The sequence below is a fragment of the Perognathus longimembris genome, chromosome 26 (genome assembly GCF_023159225.1).
Source record: "Perognathus longimembris pacificus isolate PPM17 chromosome 26, ASM2315922v1, whole genome shotgun sequence".
Classification (NCBI taxonomy): Eukaryota; Metazoa; Chordata; class Mammalia; order Rodentia; family Heteromyidae; genus Perognathus; species Perognathus longimembris.
The window spans coordinates 2367511-2384505 of NC_063186.1; the positions used below are offsets into that span (position 1 = coordinate 2367511).

The following is a 16995-nucleotide window of genomic DNA, read 5'->3' on the forward strand; positions in this document are numbered from 1 at the left end:
AGTAGAACTGCAGTAGAGCTCAAGTGGTAGAGCTATAGCTCGTGAGCAAAAGAAATCTCAGGGTGAGTGTCCAGGCCCTGAGTTCAAACCCCAGGGCCACCACAAAAACAAAACAGAACTGGAGCACCCCAGGCCCCCCCGACCCTCATGCCACTCTGGGTGGTGCTATACTTCATCCTAGTAAGTTCTCAGACTTCAGTGATCACTTCAGGGGGGAGAGCTGACTCCTAAAGTCCGGGGACAATGGAAAAACCCACATTCTGTCTCCTCAGCTGACACCCACACAGCGAGTGCCTCTCACCGCTTCTAACCTGCAGGCAAGTTCAGGTCGCTCGGTATAGACTCTGGCCCGTGAAATTTGCAGGATGGCTTGGCATACAACTCTGTAACCAGCTAAGCAGCCGGCTCCCACGAGCTAAGCGCCAGATCTTGACGGGATCCCAAGGGCTCTGGGATTTCCAGAAGCTTCCCAGGAAGTGATCTGGCTCACCATGTTTTCATGGGTTTTCAATGTCGTGACTCCCAGAATCTTCTTCAATCCTAACTCTGTGACGTAGCCACATCATTTTCTTGCTTAAATGTAGTTCTTTCTGGTCTTCATAAACCATAACTGAGCAATCTGTTGTATCTGCTACAAGCGCTTTATAATAATCTACAGAAGCAGATTATTATATATAAATATGACTACATTAACATTCAGATTAATATGTATAAATGTATAAATATGCCTAGAGTCCATGCCAACCGTGCTTATGGGACCTTCTCAATCGGTATGAATTTATGGGTATAAAACCCTACAATGCCATAAATACAAGCGCATTTGGGATCAATAACTTGATACATGTGACTTGGAAACTTTTTGTTGTTTGATTTACTACAAATTCTATATATAGAGAGAGAATTCTATAAGTAAATTTTATATAATTGGAAAGTTTTTACATTCTTTCTAGTCAGGAAAATCCAAATTGTGTCTTACAATGACAAAGACATAGTGTCACAATAGCTTAATTTTTTTTTCCCATCCTAGGGCTTGAACTCAGGGCCTGAGCACTGTCCCTGGCTTCTTTTGCTCAAGGCTAACACTCTACCACTTGAGCCACAGCGCCACTTACAGCTTTTTCTGTTTATGTGGTGCTGAGGAACGGAACCCAGGGCTTCATGCATGCTAGGCAAGCACTCTACACCGCTAAGCCCCCTTCCCAGCCCGCTGAATTTTTTTTTTTTTTAAGGAACCTGATGATACAATGAATATTTTTTAGGACTCCACCCGGGACTGGTGCACTCCAGCGTTATCTGCAATCCCAGCTAGTCGGAAGATGGAAAGCGGAGCATTACCATTTCAAAGCCAGCCTGAACAAAAGCGCTCAAGAACCTGTCTCAAAGACAGTCCAGGGATGAGGTACATTCTGCATTCAGTTACCTGAGCTGTGGGATGAATATTTTCCAAGGTTGGCATAGGGCAAATGCATAACACACTATCTAAAGAGAACTAAACGACCCAAGGGCATTGCTTAGGGGGTAGAGCACCTGCTTAGCAAGCCCTGAATACAAATACTTATTTCTGTGGGGAAAAAAAAGCCATGGAGGTTGTGTTTTGATTGAGTTCTGATGCTATTATAAGCTCCAGAGATTCATATGTCTTCATATTGTTCTCAATGAATTACATTATTATCATTTTAAGTTTTAACACCTGGCAAGCAAAGAACCATTTTGTAAGTGAGCCTTTATTTACCCGGCATCATTTCAAGTTGTCTTGGTTCATAAACACACCGAGCTAGAAGCACAATGCATTTGTGCACCAGAGAAACATCTATAGTCCTGACCGGAAAATTTCTCTTGGACGGGAGGTAGGACTAACATCTAACTGGCTGATGTATGAGGTGGCAGGAACGGTACAATATTGCTTTTTCCTGCAAGTCAAAGTGACATCTGCGAAGGGCAAAAGTCTCACTAAACCTAACAGATGTATTAACTGTAGGATATTGCTGGGTGCCAGTGGCTCACGTCTATAATCCTAGCTACTCAAGAAGCCAAGAGCTGAGGTTGGTGGTTTGAAGCGAGCTTGGACAGAAAAGTCCATGAGACTCTTATCTCTAATTAACCAGCAAAAAACCAGGTGCCAGTGGCTTGTGTCTACAATTCCAGCTACTCAGGAGGCTGAGATCTGAGGATCTCAGTTCAAAGCCCAGGCATGAAAGTCCATGAGACTCTTATCTCCAATAAACTAAAAAACAAAGAGAGAGAGAGAGAGAGAGAGAGAGAGAGAGAGAGAGAGAGAGAGAGAGAGAGAAAGTGAGAGAGAAAGTGAGAGAGAGAGAGAGAGAGAGAGAGAGAGAAGCCAGAAGTAGAGCTGTGGCTCAAGTGGTAGAGCTCTAGCCTTGAGGAAAACAGGTCAGGGACAATGCCCAGGCTCTGAGTTCAAGCCCCAGTACCAGCACAAAATTAATTAATTAAAAAAGTGGCTATGAAAAGAACAGAAAAAGAACAAAGCTATTGAAGGCTCACTGGATGCTCTGTGATCTTTATTTCGTGCTTTTCTCCTCTCACCTTGACCATGAGTACACACAGAATGGGGGTTAGACTCTCACTCGTGACTACCCACTTGTTATTTGTCCTGTAACTCTGCAAACAAAGTGGGGATAGTCCTGATTTTTATGTATAAGGAAACCCAGGAGCACAGCAGTTACTCAGATCCTGGTGGAACCAAGATCTGAGCAAAGTCTTTGTAACTCTGCGGCCTGCACACTTTCTGCCACCACAAATGCCCTTGGAGACGCTGTCTCTAGGTAGCCTATGAGCTCAGTTCCATTTGAGAGGAAGGCTCAATATGTCATGGTTGTTTTTTTTTAATTCTCTAGAGATGAAATTCTCTACCAATGAAGACATACTAATAAATGAATTTGGGGTGTGATAAGGCCAAGCTTCATGAGGATTTATAAAACACAAATTTGAAGAGGGAAAATACTGTAATGACAGTTAGAGGTCAAATACATCTTTGGCACTTGTACCAGAATATACATAGGTTGTACATAAAGATGATTGATAAATATTTCCCATAGTATCTCCCAACAAATAGCAACTTAAATGATACTAGTGGAAATATGTAGCAATCCTATTCACACTGAAAAAAAAAAACAACTTTCCAAAGCATGCTGAACACTAGCAAAAGAACCCAAACATGACACAGGGGAAGAACGGGCAAGCCAGAAAAGGTAACCGAGCGAGCAAGAGGTCAGCAACTATAAAAAGCAGAACATTTTTAATATGCCACTTTAAAAAAATGCCTTCTGCTGGAATCATGGTGGGATTTTGAAATTTTCCAGATGGATCAAAAACTTCCATTCCTTTTCTCTCTCTCTCTCTCTCTCTCTCTCTCTCTATTTGTTTTAGGTTCTAATCGTTCAGCTTAAATTCCTCTTTGAAGAAAAAAAATCTAGTCTGCATTTTTTTTTGTCTACTTCTCTCACTTACACATCTGTGTAGAAAATACAGTCTCATTTTAACCCTCGGGTTAAATAAATGAAACGAATAGTATTTGTTGTAATTTCGGGGTACATAAGTGGAATGAATAGTATTTGTTGTAATTTCAGAGGTGACAAGGACTTCAGAACTCTTAGTTGTTGCAGTCCAAGAAAAAAAGATCCTGAGACTGACAGCTCACTGTCTCACAGGGGAAGGGAGCAAGAGCCAGGCACGTGACTGAATACTGAACATGAGACGGTGGAGAAAATCTCCAAAATCGCCCAAGGAAGACAGCCACGGAGGACGTTAAGGTGGGTCCCTCCATCAGTCAGCTACTGATTGTATATATACTCCCACGGATCTTACTAATGAAGTACTAGCAGGCCCGTGGCTGGGGATAAAGAGAACGGAGGAAAGGCTGGGAGACAGAGATCAGGAGAGGTGAGAATGTTCCTGTCATCGAGACAATTTCTATACTGGAAGCTTCCATGACACTTGGGAAATGTAACCAGACTCAAATGCTACATAATAAACTAAGCCGTTCATAGAAGCTAAGACTGAATCTTGTCAAGGGTTACTTTGTGACAAAAGATGAGATTTGTCACAGGAGAGGGAGGAAGATGTTGATGTCAAAATCATACAGTCCAATTGTCAAAACTGGTTTCTGACGTGTTTACTACGCTATGACGACGTCATTACAGAAGGCAAATTAGATAAAGAGCGAAGGTCATCCACGCCTGGCTCTGCTATTTAGTCAAGTTTCATTTGTGTGCCTCGCTTGTTGTCATTCATTCGATAGGCATATTAAGACACATGACACAGCATGAACAATGCAAAAAATAAATAAATATCAACCCAGATGGAAAAGAATAAATGCTACTAGTGAAAAGAACATCCAGAACGAATAGATGTATAGAGTATAGAAAAGTACTAAATACAGTACCTACATTAGGAGGGGTCAAATCTGTATTTCACGAAGCAAAACAGGAAAGTATTATATATTATGAGACAGATAACAACAGCCCACACACATCAAGACAAGTATATTTTTTTAATGGACACTAAAAAAACATTAAAAAGAGAATCATTCTAGAGTCAAACTAACTTTCAAAGCAGAGGAAAAGATATATGGAATTACTTTCTCCCCTCCCCAATAGATAATGCATTACTCCCTATTGGTAGAGTACATTCATGGATCATGGATCTGTAAGGAAATCAGATTCTTAGGGAGAAATAAGGTTTAACCCAGCGTTCTCGCTGAAGCAAAACAACCATTCTTTCCCATATATAAGCTGACTGTTTTAGTGGCTACCCATGCCTATCCACAGCTAATTTACTTCCACTGCCATCTTCCACCTGGAACCGCAACGTAGTCACACCACAAGGAAAGAGATACAAGGAACCAACTGCAGTGACAAAGAACATACCTTCCAGTAAGTTTATGTCGATGTCATTATTGTCAGGCTTGTGCAGGCAGGGGTAGGTGTTAAAAAGATTGGCTACAAAAGCTAAGTTAAGCTTAGGGTTGCCCGAAACCACATCAGCCGGAGAGACGAACTGCCTGCAGCCTAGTTTATCGGCTTCCTGAAGCATGAGGCCAGCGCGCTTCAAGTCGTTCTTCTCCTAAACGGAGAAACACACCCCCCACCAAAAGAAAAAAAAAAACGGTCAGGATCGGAGTCGTGTTGGCAAGGTGCACAGTTATAAAAGCAGTTCGTGTTCTGCAAGTGTATCCAATGAGAAAGAGAAATTGCGAGCTTCACAAACCAACCTCTACCATTTGTTTTTTGGGTGTGGTTTTTTTTAACCTAAATCATTTTTCCTGCTGGGCTCCCCAACTCATTGTAATTGCTGAACTGATGCACAAAACTCTCAAATACAGTCTGGACGAATGCTCACTGGCCAACAGGGCCTCCACAAACAAGAGAGGTCAAATTATACATAAAATCAGAGAACACCAGTCTATTATTAAACAATTTCAGCACATTACCATACACAGGCCTTATTTAGATCTATCTATATCTACATGTATATGTATATGTATACATATCTATCTACCTATCTATCTATCTATCTATCCTATCTATCTATCTATCTATCTATCTACTATCTATCTATCTATCTATCCAACTACTGTCTATTGATCTATCAGGACACACTGAAGATTGAACTCAAGGAATCATGCTTAAGCCATAGATAGCTCTAGCTCTTTATTTAGACATTAATTCAAATGACTATAGAAACCGGGACACTTCCAAGACAATTATATATGCTAACGATGACTAGATAATATCACACTTATCAATTTTTTAGGGATAAGCATTTTTTAGAACTACACACTGAAATGTTTGTCCATCAGACATATATGTCATTATATCTTTGACGATACTGTGTCTATAAATTAAATAATTAAATGGTACTATGTATAGGATTGGCCCCAAAATAACATAGGAGAGGAGGGATGTGGGTAGGAATTAAATTAAATTCACTGGCCCTGAGTGGACAAATGTTTCACTGGGGACAGGCATGTGGTAGTTTGATATAGCCAGTCTATCCATTTTTTAGTATACTTAACATTCTTCCAGGCACTGGTGGCTCATTCGTGAGCTACGTGGTAAATTAGGATCTGAAGATGTAAGTTCAAAGCCGGACCAGTTAAATATCTGATTTTTTTTTGACCTGACAAAATATGTGAACTTGTCGTAGTTCTGCAATGCTCCATTTCTGTCCTATTTCATTATAGAAATGTGAAATGTGATTTATTAGTACTGCTTCAAGTTACCTTTACGATCAACTATGACAGATGTTAATGCTTTAGGTATGGAGCACATTTCCACCCTGGAAAGGCATTGGCTGGTATTGATGTCTGTCTTCCCTGCGCATGAACTCTAAGGCCCACCATCTTCTATTCTGTACATTTCCAAACATCCGCTCTTGAACTGATTACCCGTTGCTTAGCAACCTAATAACAGCCTGTGGCTCCCCTTTCTTGGTAGGCACTGACAGTCACAAAGGCACCCTGGTTGTAGACAAGCGATTTGCTTGGGAAAGGTGGACACTGGGTTGACTCCACGCACACACAGGAGAGGACCGGCCAGCAGGGGTTGGGGAGGGGGAGGGGGGGTCCAGGATGGATAGGTGCAGAGTTGTTTACTCGGGGTGATGAAACGGTTCCGGAGGCGGAGTCAGTAGAGACAGTTGCACAGCCATGTTTGAATAGGTGGATGTTCTTGAACTCGCAATGGATCCAAACAGCAAGTTTTCTGCTGCGTTATCTTTTTACTACGACATACAAAAAAATTAAACATTGCACTCACATTAAACCCTGAAAGGTCGATGTCAATGGCCGGGCCGTCTCGATCACCTTTAGGGGCAATTTGATTAAGCAGATGAAAGTAGGCTCTTGAATCCTTCAAGAAAAAAAAAAAAAAAGGAAATAACATTATTAAATCAAATGAACAAAATCACCCTTATATTTAGAGGGGGGAAAATGCTCACACTGGGGAGAAGGCTCCCACGTCCAAGACAGTTGGTTAGATAACCAGCCATGTGAATGACATGGAATTACTTACAGAATTCCTGAGATCACCGTACTGTCCCACCGTCCCCAGGCCTCACCGCCCTCCCCACCCCCCCCACCTTCCCCTTCCCTGAGCCATTCATTTGTCTACAACCGAAATGTCAGTCAAGGTTTAGAACAAGTTGGGCATGGCGGCTCACGCCTGTCATCCTAGCTACTCAGGAGGCTGAGCTCTCAGGATGGCGGTTCAAGGGCAGCCTGCCCTTCCCCTCTACTTGCGCCACGCGGGCCCACCTTGATGTCCTGGCTGAAGTTGCTGATGGGGCGCCAGCCGGCGTTGGTGAGGTGGTAGTTGACCCACCGCAGCAGCAGCTCCTCGGGGGACAGCCTCATCAGCTCCTCCAGCTCCTCGCCCTCGCTGAGCAGCGCGATCAGAGCTGCGGGGAGGAGAGGACGCTGAGCGGCCGGCCAGCCCTGCCTTCCCTCCCCGGGCCGGGGAGGAGGGGGAGGAGGGGAGGAAGGCTTCCAGGCCCACACCCTCACCTTCATTCCGGGAGAGCTCGATGTCCGCGAACAGCCCCACTTTAATGATCTGCCAGAGCAGGCCCAGCACCAAGTGAGGCTTTCCTTCCTTCAGATCCTGGGCGCCAATGTTGACCACGGTGCAGCCGATGGCAGAGGCGGAGTTCAGCGCCAGGTTCAGATTTTCCTGCATGGCCGGAAGAGAAACCGCCACGGGAAGGGGTTCTTGCTCTGATGGCTTGCGGACAAGTTACAAGAAACCACGGACTACAGAGTTTTATGTCCTGGGACTTGAACTCAGGCCCTGGGTGCTGTCTTTGAGCTTTTGTTTTTTGCTCAAGGCTTGCGCTCTACCACTTGAGCCACGGATCCACCTCCGGCCTTTTGGTGGTTCGTTGGAGATAAGAGCCTCACAGACTTTCCTGCCCAAGCTGCCTTTGAACCTCGATCCTCAGATCGCAGCCTCCTGAGTAGCAGAGTGTGCCACCAGGGCCTGGTATCAGAAATTTCACCGTTTATTTATTTATTTATTTATTTATTTATTTATTTTAGTTTCTTTGCCAGTCCTGGGCCTTGGACTCAGGGCCTGAGCACTGTCCCTGGCTTCTTCTTGCTCAAGGCTAGCACTCTGCCACTTGAGCCACAGTGCCCCGTCTGGCCGTTTTCTGTATATGTGGTGCTGGGGAATCGAACCCGGGGCTTCATGTATACAAGGCAAGCACTCTTGCCACTAGGCCATATCCCCAGCTCCACAGTTTTTTTAAACAGAACTAATGTTTGGACAACTAGATTACTATTCCTACCAAAACTTTTTTTTTAATCACATGGTTTGACCTGTCACCTGCAGTATGCTAATGACCTCCACATCTGTAGGAGAGGTCCCCTCGACCCCCGGAAGGGTTCCCCCTCCAACACTCTCTGACCCGGATACACTTAGTAAGAGCTACCTGATTGCTCCCTTCCCCCCTCACCCTACACCCCAAACCCACCAGGTCCAAAACAAGCCAACTTTCCGCCCCATTTCCCTGATGTTCCTCCCGTCCCTACGGGAATCACTCCTTCCTGATTTTATGTACCAGCGTTGGAGCGAGGGAACCCAACTTGCATGACCTCTGCCTCCGTACCTGAGCCGGACACAGCCCGCGCGGAGGAAGGACTCACCGACACAGTGAACGGGGTCAGCTTTCTCTTGTTGATGGCTCTTTCGTCAATAGTATCCGGTTCGGACAGGTTGATCATTTTGCTACCGAGAAAATGGCAATGATTAGGTTGGGAGATGTGCAGAAATGTTTTAGCAACTGAAGTGGGGACAAAAAGAAACAGCCAAAATTTGAAAAGTGAAAAGATTATCCGTTTGTTTATAGTAGGCTATCTATGTATTCGGGTCAGGAACTTTATTGTTGAAATCTGATATGCTCCGATATTGAAACGAATCTACTTCTGTTTGACAGAGTGTATCACGTAGTTTCTTTGTGGGAGTTTTTGTCATTAATTCACATCATAATTGCTAGTACTGTTAAAACGTAAACAAGTTCCCAGGAAGCCAAATTCCAAGCAAAGAAAGGGGAGACATTCTCCAAAAAGAATTATATTCATTATTTGACTTAGGAAATGGTAACTCCTCTGAACAACACCTGAAGAATAAAACTATATTTAAAAAAAAATGTGTCCCTAGGGCTGAGGATACGACCTAGTGGTAGAGAGCTTGACTCGTATACATGAAGCCCTGGGTTCGATTCCCCAGCACCACATATATACAAAACGGCCAGAGGTGGCGCTGTGGCTCAAGTGGCAGAGTGCTAGCCTTGAGCAAAAAGAAGCCAGGGACAGTGCTCAGGCCCTGAGTCCAAGCCCAGGACTGGCCAAATAAATAAATAAATAAATAATAAAATGTATCGAAATGCACTCTTGCTTACTTATTGATCTGTCTTTGGGAGAGGGGCACAGAAATGGAGGGGCGGGGGGAAGGTGAACACATACAGCCGTGGCACTCACTAGACCCTTCGCTGAACGTGAACAACACAACTTGTGGGTCGGGAAGGGGGGGGGGGTGACATTGTCCACAAGGAAATGGACTCATGACCTGACTCGTGTCACTGTAACCCCTCTGTGTACCACCTTTATAATAGCAATTGAAAAAAAAGACACAGCAAGTGTAAGCCAAGCCGGGTGCTTGGTGGCGCACCCCTATAATCCGACCTGATCGGGAGGCGGAGTTTTAAGAATTACAGTTGGAAGCCAGCCCAGGTAGCACAGTCCATGAGAGTCTTGTCTCCAATAAGCTACCAAGAAACTCAAGGCCGGAGCACTGTCCCTGGCTTCTTTGTGCTCAAGGCTAGCACTCTACCACTTGAGCCACAGCGCCACTTCTTATCTCCAGTGAACGAGCAAAAGGCTACACGCAGAGGTGTGGTTCAAGTGGTAAAGCACTAGACTTGAGCAAAAATACTAAGCAAGAGCACAGGCCCTGAGTTCAACCACGGGCGCCAGCACACGCAAAACAGTTTACAGTGCGGGGAGCAAAACAGACAGAGCCAAGACTGAGCGAAGACATTGATTTTTGTCATCTAGGCTCAATCTTGCTGCTACTTTCCTTTATGGCCACGTCTCGGGCAATCATGCCTACTGGCATTGGGAAGTGAAAAAAGAAATCACGTTGAACACATGAAAATGGACCAACATTTTACAAGGACTGACTCAAAAGTGTTCTGGGGGGCTGGGGATATAGCCTAGTGGCAAGAGTGCCTGCCTCGGATACACGAGGCCCTAGGTTCGATTCCCCAGCACCACATATACAGAAAACGGCCAGAAGCGGCGCTGTGGCTCAAGTGGCAGAGTGCTAGCCTTGAGCGGGAAGAAGCCAGGGACAGTGCTCAGGCCCGGAGTCCAAGGCCCAGGACTGGCCAAAAAAAAAAAAAAGTGTTCTGGGGTGATTATGACGAGAGACATTTAAAAAGCACCGGGAGAACAAGGGGTGGGAAGGGGAGGAAAATTCCAGAAAGCATAGTAGTTGTCCATGCATGGTAAATCTCTCAAGATCTAATTCCAAGCTGGTAATTCTGGGAGACGATGGCTTTGCCGAGTTGTAGCTTCGTGGATGTGACAGAGAACACGCAACTCCCACCTCCCACAGTGGCTGCTAAGCTCACCAGAGAAGGATTCCGTCCGCTAGCGACTTGAAAAGGCTATTGTCAGCCGGGTTCATGGGCAGGAGATGCCGACAGTCAGGGTCATTCTCCAGGGCTTTGTTGATCCAGTTCACAAAAGCCACTTTTTCCTCCTCTGAAAAGCAGAGAAAACCTTCGTAGGAAAATCTATTTCCTAGACTTCGTCGCACTACAAAACCATACCGGTTGATTTCTGCTCCAAAGAAAAATAACGAATAGCTAACTATTAATTAAATGCAGCTAAAGGGGCTGGGAATATGGCCTAGTGGTAAAGTGCTCGCCTCGTATACATGAAGCCCTGGGTTCGATTCCTCAGCACCACATATGTAGGAAAAAGCCGGAAGTGGAGCTGTGGCTCAAGAGGTAGAGCGCTAGCCTTGAGCAAAAAGAAGCCAACAGGGACAGTGCTCAGGCCCTGAGTGCACGCCACAGGACTGGCAACAAAAACAAAACAAAACAAAAGTGCAGCTAAAACTCCAAAGGACAAAACGAAGAAAGAAGGATTTATTCCACTTTGTCATGGAGTCTCTGAGGGGAGAGGAAGGAGGGACTATTTTTTTTTTTTGCATCGGCACAACATCTGGTCTGATTCCAACATCTTCCTAAGTATCTATCGCTTCTGAAATCAAATAAATCAGGAGCACACCCTCAGAGGTCAACTCTATCTGCAGATATATTCTGACATAAAACTATATACACTGATGTAAGAAGTAGACCTAAATAAGGAGGGAGGAAAAACAAACCAACATCTATGAAAACAAATGCTTGCAATCTCAGCTACTTGGGTGCTTAATAAACAAAGGGATTGTGGTTCAAGCCTAGCCACGGCAAAAAGTTACCAAGAGGGCTGGGGATATGGCCTAGTGGCAAGAGCGCTTGCCTCGTATACATGAGGCCCTGGGTTCAATTTCCCAGCACCACATATACAGAAAACAGCCAGAAGTGGCGCTGTGGGTCAAGTGGCAGAGTGCTAGCCTTGAGCAAAAAGAAGCCAGGGACAGTGCTCAGGCCCTGAGTCCAAGCCCCAGGACTGGCCAAAAAAAAAAAAAAAAGTTAACAAGACTCTCCCCCTCCTCAACCAAGAAACTGGGCATGGGAGTATATATGTTTAATCCCAGCTACAGGAGAGGATTAAGGCTGGGCAACAAGACAAAACCCTATCTGAAAAAAGGGCTGAAGGTAGCTGGGCACTGGTGGCTCACGCCTAATAACCCTAAGCTACTCAGGAGGCTGAGATGTGAAGATCATGGTTCAAAGGCAGCTCGGGCAGGAAAATCCGTGGGGCTCTTATCTCCAATGAACCAACAGGAAACCAGAGGTGGCGCTGTGGCTCCAAGTAGTAGAGCCAAAGAAGCTCAGGGACAGTGTTCAGGCGCTGCGTTCAAGCCCCACGACCAACAAATCATTTGATGAAAAGGGCTGAAGGCGTGGTTCACGTGGTGAGCACCTCTGAAGTATGTGCTCGATCGGCACATGGATATGTCGCCACAGAATGGAGAGGGAGCCGGTGTGGAACGGGGGTTACCTGAGTAGGAATGCTGGGTGCCCTCGCTGGAAATGGAGGAAGTGCCTCCGATCGCCGTGATGCCTTCCCTCTTGTTAATTATTTTCCGGAACGTTTTGCTGATATCTCTGCTTTTCAATTCTTGCATTAGCTAAGATGGGGCAGAGATTCAATGGGTGAGTAAATAATTGTAACCAAGAAAAATCTGGCCACAGGAAGGATGTCTATTGAGACGTACTCGTCTGGAATGACGATGGGGTTCACACGAACCCGAGACGCTTGCGCTTCACACAACATGGACAAGTGGTTGCGCCCCAACCTCTGGGACGAGCGACAACCACACTTTAATTGAACGAGTCAAAATTATTCTTCCAGGGCTGGGGATATGGCCTAGTGGCAAGAGAGCTTGCTCGTATACATGAGGCCCTGGGTTCGATTCCCCAGCACCACATATACAGAAAATGGCCAGAGGGGGCGCTGTGGCTCAAGTGGCAGAGTGCTAGCCTTGAGCAAAGAGAAGCCAGGACAGTGCTCAGGCCCTGAGTTCAAGGCCCAGGACTGGCCAAAAAAAAAAAAAAATATTCTTCCAGATGTGCCAGGATCTTTTCTTTTCTGTACAGAAAAACCTAAGAGATTACTATGTGACAAAACTTTAAAAAAAAATTACTCCAGTGAGAGCATTTCTTTATCTAAACATTCCAAATGTAGGCATCGTCATGTTAAAGCGGGGTTCTTCGGGCCTCCGGAGCCCAATCTGACCCCCAGCTAGCAAGGACCCAAAGACGGACCGTCCACCACTCACCGACACGAATTCTTCGAAGCTGATTTTGCCATCTTTGTTGTTGTCCGCGACCGCTAGAATCTTCTCCACGATCTCCCGCACCTTGTAGCCAGGAAGAGGCACGCTGGCTTCCTTAAACAGGTCCTGCAGCTCATAGTCGCTCACGTAGCCGCTGTTGTCGATATCTGCAAAGACACCGTGATGGGTCGCTGGACCTGGGGTGTTTGTTTCACAGGGGGGACAGGGGCCTTTCCCCCGCACCTTGACTATGCAGAGTGTGTGCCACATTTTATTAAAACACTCGTGTGTGAGCGGAGCTTCTCTTCATAGACTGAGGGCCCCTGGGTGCATTGTAAGCGTATAGAATGGACAAGGCTCTGACAAGAAACTCAGTTTTGGGGGAAATGACTGGGTTTCAAAGAAATCAACCTGGGCTCCGGATGCCAGCGGCTCATAGCCATCATTCTAGCTACTGGGGAAGGCGGTGTGTAAGGAGGATCAGTGGTTCTAGGGCAGCCTGAGCAAAAACGTTCGCAAGTTCCCATTTCAACAGGACGGGGGGCATGCTCCCGTCACCCCAGCTGTGAAGGAAGCAGAACCGAGAAGCCTGCAGGTGGGGCTGGGAATGTGGCCTAGTGGCAAGAGTGCTTGTCTTGTATACATTAAGGTTCGATTCCTCAGCACCACATATATAGAAAATGGCCAGAAGTGGTGCTGTGGCTCAAGTGGCAGAGTGCTAGCCTTGAGCAAAAGGAAGCCAGGGACAGTGCTCAGGCCCTGAGTCCAAGGCCCAGGACTGGCAAAAAAAAGAAAAAAAGGAGAGAGCTCGCCTTGTATACATGAAGCCCTGGGTTTGATTCTCCAGCACTACATATATAGAAAAAATGGCCAGAGCGAAAGGCTGGGCGTGCGGCTTGAGTGATGGAGCACCTATGGAACGTGTACAAGGCCAAGTTCAAACCCTAGTACCAGGAGAGGGAGGGAGGGAGGAGAAAGAAGAAGGATGGAAGGAGGAAAGAGAAGGGGAAAGGGAAGGAAGGAAGGAAGGAAGGAAGGAAGGAAGGAAGGAAGGAAGGAAGGAAGGAAGGGGGAGGGAGGGAGGGAGGGAGGGAGGGAGAGATGAGAGAGAGGAAGAAATTTAACACCATAATTGAGAGGGCCCACGCACGCAGACGCTAATAAAATGCACTTATATTTCTAAATTCATCCAGTGGGTTTATAAACTACATCTATCAAGTGGGTCCGCTGGCTGTCCACTCCCTCTGAAAATCCACGCATCCTGTGCAGTCCACATCAAGCACTTCTGCCGGGCCGTTCTCCTGGAGACAGCTTGTTTCGCTTTCAATAATTCATGGCTTCTTCATTGTGTATTTATGATGCCGTGCCCCCGGCGGTCATTTCGAGATTAGGTGTGCTGGCAATCTCACAGTTCTATTTGGACTCTTGGCTACGAGTTTCCCGGGTGTTTCCCTGTGTTCACAGAAATGCCCTTCCCTGGGTTTTCCCTAAAGGCCACCCATCACTTCTCCACTCAGAATGAAGGCAGCGCGGGATGGGGCGGCCGAGGGGGCTTTGCCGTAGCTCAACGGGTACCCATTGGCTTTTGTCTCAGGCTGCTTTCTCCTCTCAACAAGAGCTGTCATCACGAATGTCATGAATGTCATCATGAATTAATGATGAAGACAGACACTTAGCTTTTGAACTCTCAGGTGGATGAAGCCCTGTGTCCAAATACCAGTACCACCACCACCCCCAAAAACAAAAAAAAAGGATGACAGTTGGTGTGTGAAACAAGAGAAAAGAGATGGCTAATTCATACATTCTGTGAAGATCTATGCAGCGCTTCTGCTCAAATACATTTGTTAAATTAACTGAATGATCGGGAAAGAAGACCCATTATTTTTTACTGCTGCCGCCTCTGTTTCAATACCTAAATGGAGCAGAACATTTTAATAACGGTCCACGTTTTTTTTTTCCAGTTTGGAAAATTAACACGGCACACAAGACCCTATCAAATATATTTTTGATAATTCTCTGGAAATCGCCTTGCTCTGCCCATTGCCCATCCGTGCATAGAGCCACAGATTGCTTTTGTTCCCCTTGACTGTGTTGGCCTGGCCCCCTGTTCCTCTCAATCACCTGTAGTTTAGAATGTCAGCCTCACGCCACTGTGCCCAGTGATGGGTTGAGAATAGTTCTCCTGGCACTTTTCTGCCCTAGCTGACCTTACACCACCATCCGCCTGTGTTCAGCCTCCCAAGTAGCTAGGATGATGGAAGAAGCTACCAATGCCCAGCTCTGATTCATTTTTCATGGAGTACTTCATGGCCTGACAGAAAGGGTCTTCAAACACAGGGCAAAGTTTGACGGGGGGTGGTGGGGGGGGTGGTGTCTCAATATCTATCCACCATGCTCAACTTTCCCAGGGGTCCCCTTTCGCTGGTAATACAAGCAAGCAAAGGCCCATGCATTCTCCCTGTGTATCAGGCTCTCAAAGGGGCAAATAAGGCAAATAAGGAGATCCAGCGGGGTCGGAGGAGGCATTTGGGGGAGAAAAATACAAAGCTGGTAAGAGGATGAGGTCACAAAGTATAAGCACTGAATGGCTGTCAAAGGGGGAAAGGAGAACACAGAAGAGACACTTCAAACTATGCTACTTCTTCTTACGTTAGGCATGAGGGGGAAGGGAAAAGAAAGATGGAGGACGCTCAGAAGCAGAACTGGGTGGAGAAAGCCATCCTGCATGAAGTCAGAGAGTATTTGTATTATGGTAGGGACAAAGGCTTGGAGGGCAGAGTTCATCTTTGTGCACAAGGAAGTGTTTCAGTATTTTTTTTCCCTGTGGACTACGGATGCTATGTTAAGCATATCCAGTTACAAGTGTCATTCATTAACCTAGATTATTCTCTGCAAAGAACTCAAAGTCCAGTTCATCTAGAAGTTCACACCAGTCTTTAGCTTATCTACAGAAAGAAAGAAGCCAATAAAACCTAGATAGGAAAAGAAAGGAATAAACACGAAGGAAATCAAGTAATGGTAGGAAGAAAAGTTCTTGGCTGGGCTCTGGTGGCTCACGCCTGTCATCCTAGCCACTCAGGAGGCTGAGATCTGAGGATCGAGGTTCAAAGCCACCCAGAGTAAGTCCCAGAGACTCTTATCTCCAATAAACCACAAAAAGCCAGCAGTGGCGCTGTGGCTCAAGTGGTAGAGCCTTGAGCAAAAGAGCTCAGGGACAGCGCCCAGGCCCTGAATCCAAACTCCAATATGGGTATGCACACACACACACACACACACACACACACACACACACACACAAATGGATTGTTTCATTCCCTAAGTGTAATATCAATCGCACACCGATCTTATTGAATGCCTCTTGTAGTTCTTCAAGCTCCTCCCGAGAGATGGTCGTCGTACTGTTTTCCATTCTTGGGCAGGAAGGGCTCCTTTAGGTCCTTCTTCAGATCTAGAAAAAAAAAAAAGCAATGTCATAAAGAGAATGTTAAACTGGGCACCCACGGCCCACGCCTGTCATCCCAGCTACTCAGGAGGCTGAGATCTGAGGACCACGGCTCAAAGCCAGCCAGGGCAGGAAAAACATGAGACTCTTATCTCTACAGAACCACCAGGAAACCAGAAGTGGCGCTGTGGCTCAAAGTGGTAGAGCGCTAGCCTTGGGCAAAAAGAGCCCAGGGATAGCGCCCCAAGTCCTGAGTTCAAGCCCTAAAAAAATAAGCAAATAATAAATAAAGAGAACACTAGCCCACAGGAAACATGTGTCTAAGCACTATAAAGCCACAGAAAGGGCGTTTGTCGCGAAGCAAGAATAACCAGGGTCTCCTTAGAATGTTCTACCAGCTTACCAACAGTAATTGCGAGTCAGGATAGAGAGGGCTAGAACATGTTTCCCAAGGAAAACTAAGATAATCCACAATCTTACTACCTAGAAAGATCACCTCCTTTGGTGCCAGTCCTGGGGCTTGAACCTAAGACCTGGCTTGAATGTAGCTTTTCCACGGAGGGCTTGGTGCTGTACCAC

The 16995-nt window shown here is 46.0% G+C and overlaps 1 protein-coding gene across 1 annotated transcript in view; it reads right to left on the reverse strand.

Annotated features, from left to right (window-relative positions):
- Positions 1–16995, reverse strand: part of Pls1 (plastin 1) — a 43670-nt gene that overhangs the window by 12048 nt on the left and 14627 nt on the right. The window contains exons 2-10 of the mRNA XM_048334959.1: positions 16314–16424; positions 12978–13141; positions 12197–12326; positions 10654–10786; positions 8666–8747; positions 7526–7691; positions 7277–7419; positions 6780–6872; positions 4890–5085 (exon numbers count right to left, since the gene is read on the reverse strand). Coding sequence (XP_048190916.1) covers positions 4890–5085; positions 6780–6872; positions 7277–7419; positions 7526–7691; positions 8666–8747; positions 10654–10786; positions 12197–12326; positions 12978–13141; positions 16314–16383 — 1177 coding nt within the window. The 5' untranslated portion in view covers positions 16384–16424. The remainder of the gene's footprint in view (positions 1–4889; positions 5086–6779; positions 6873–7276; positions 7420–7525; positions 7692–8665; positions 8748–10653; positions 10787–12196; positions 12327–12977; positions 13142–16313; positions 16425–16995) is intronic.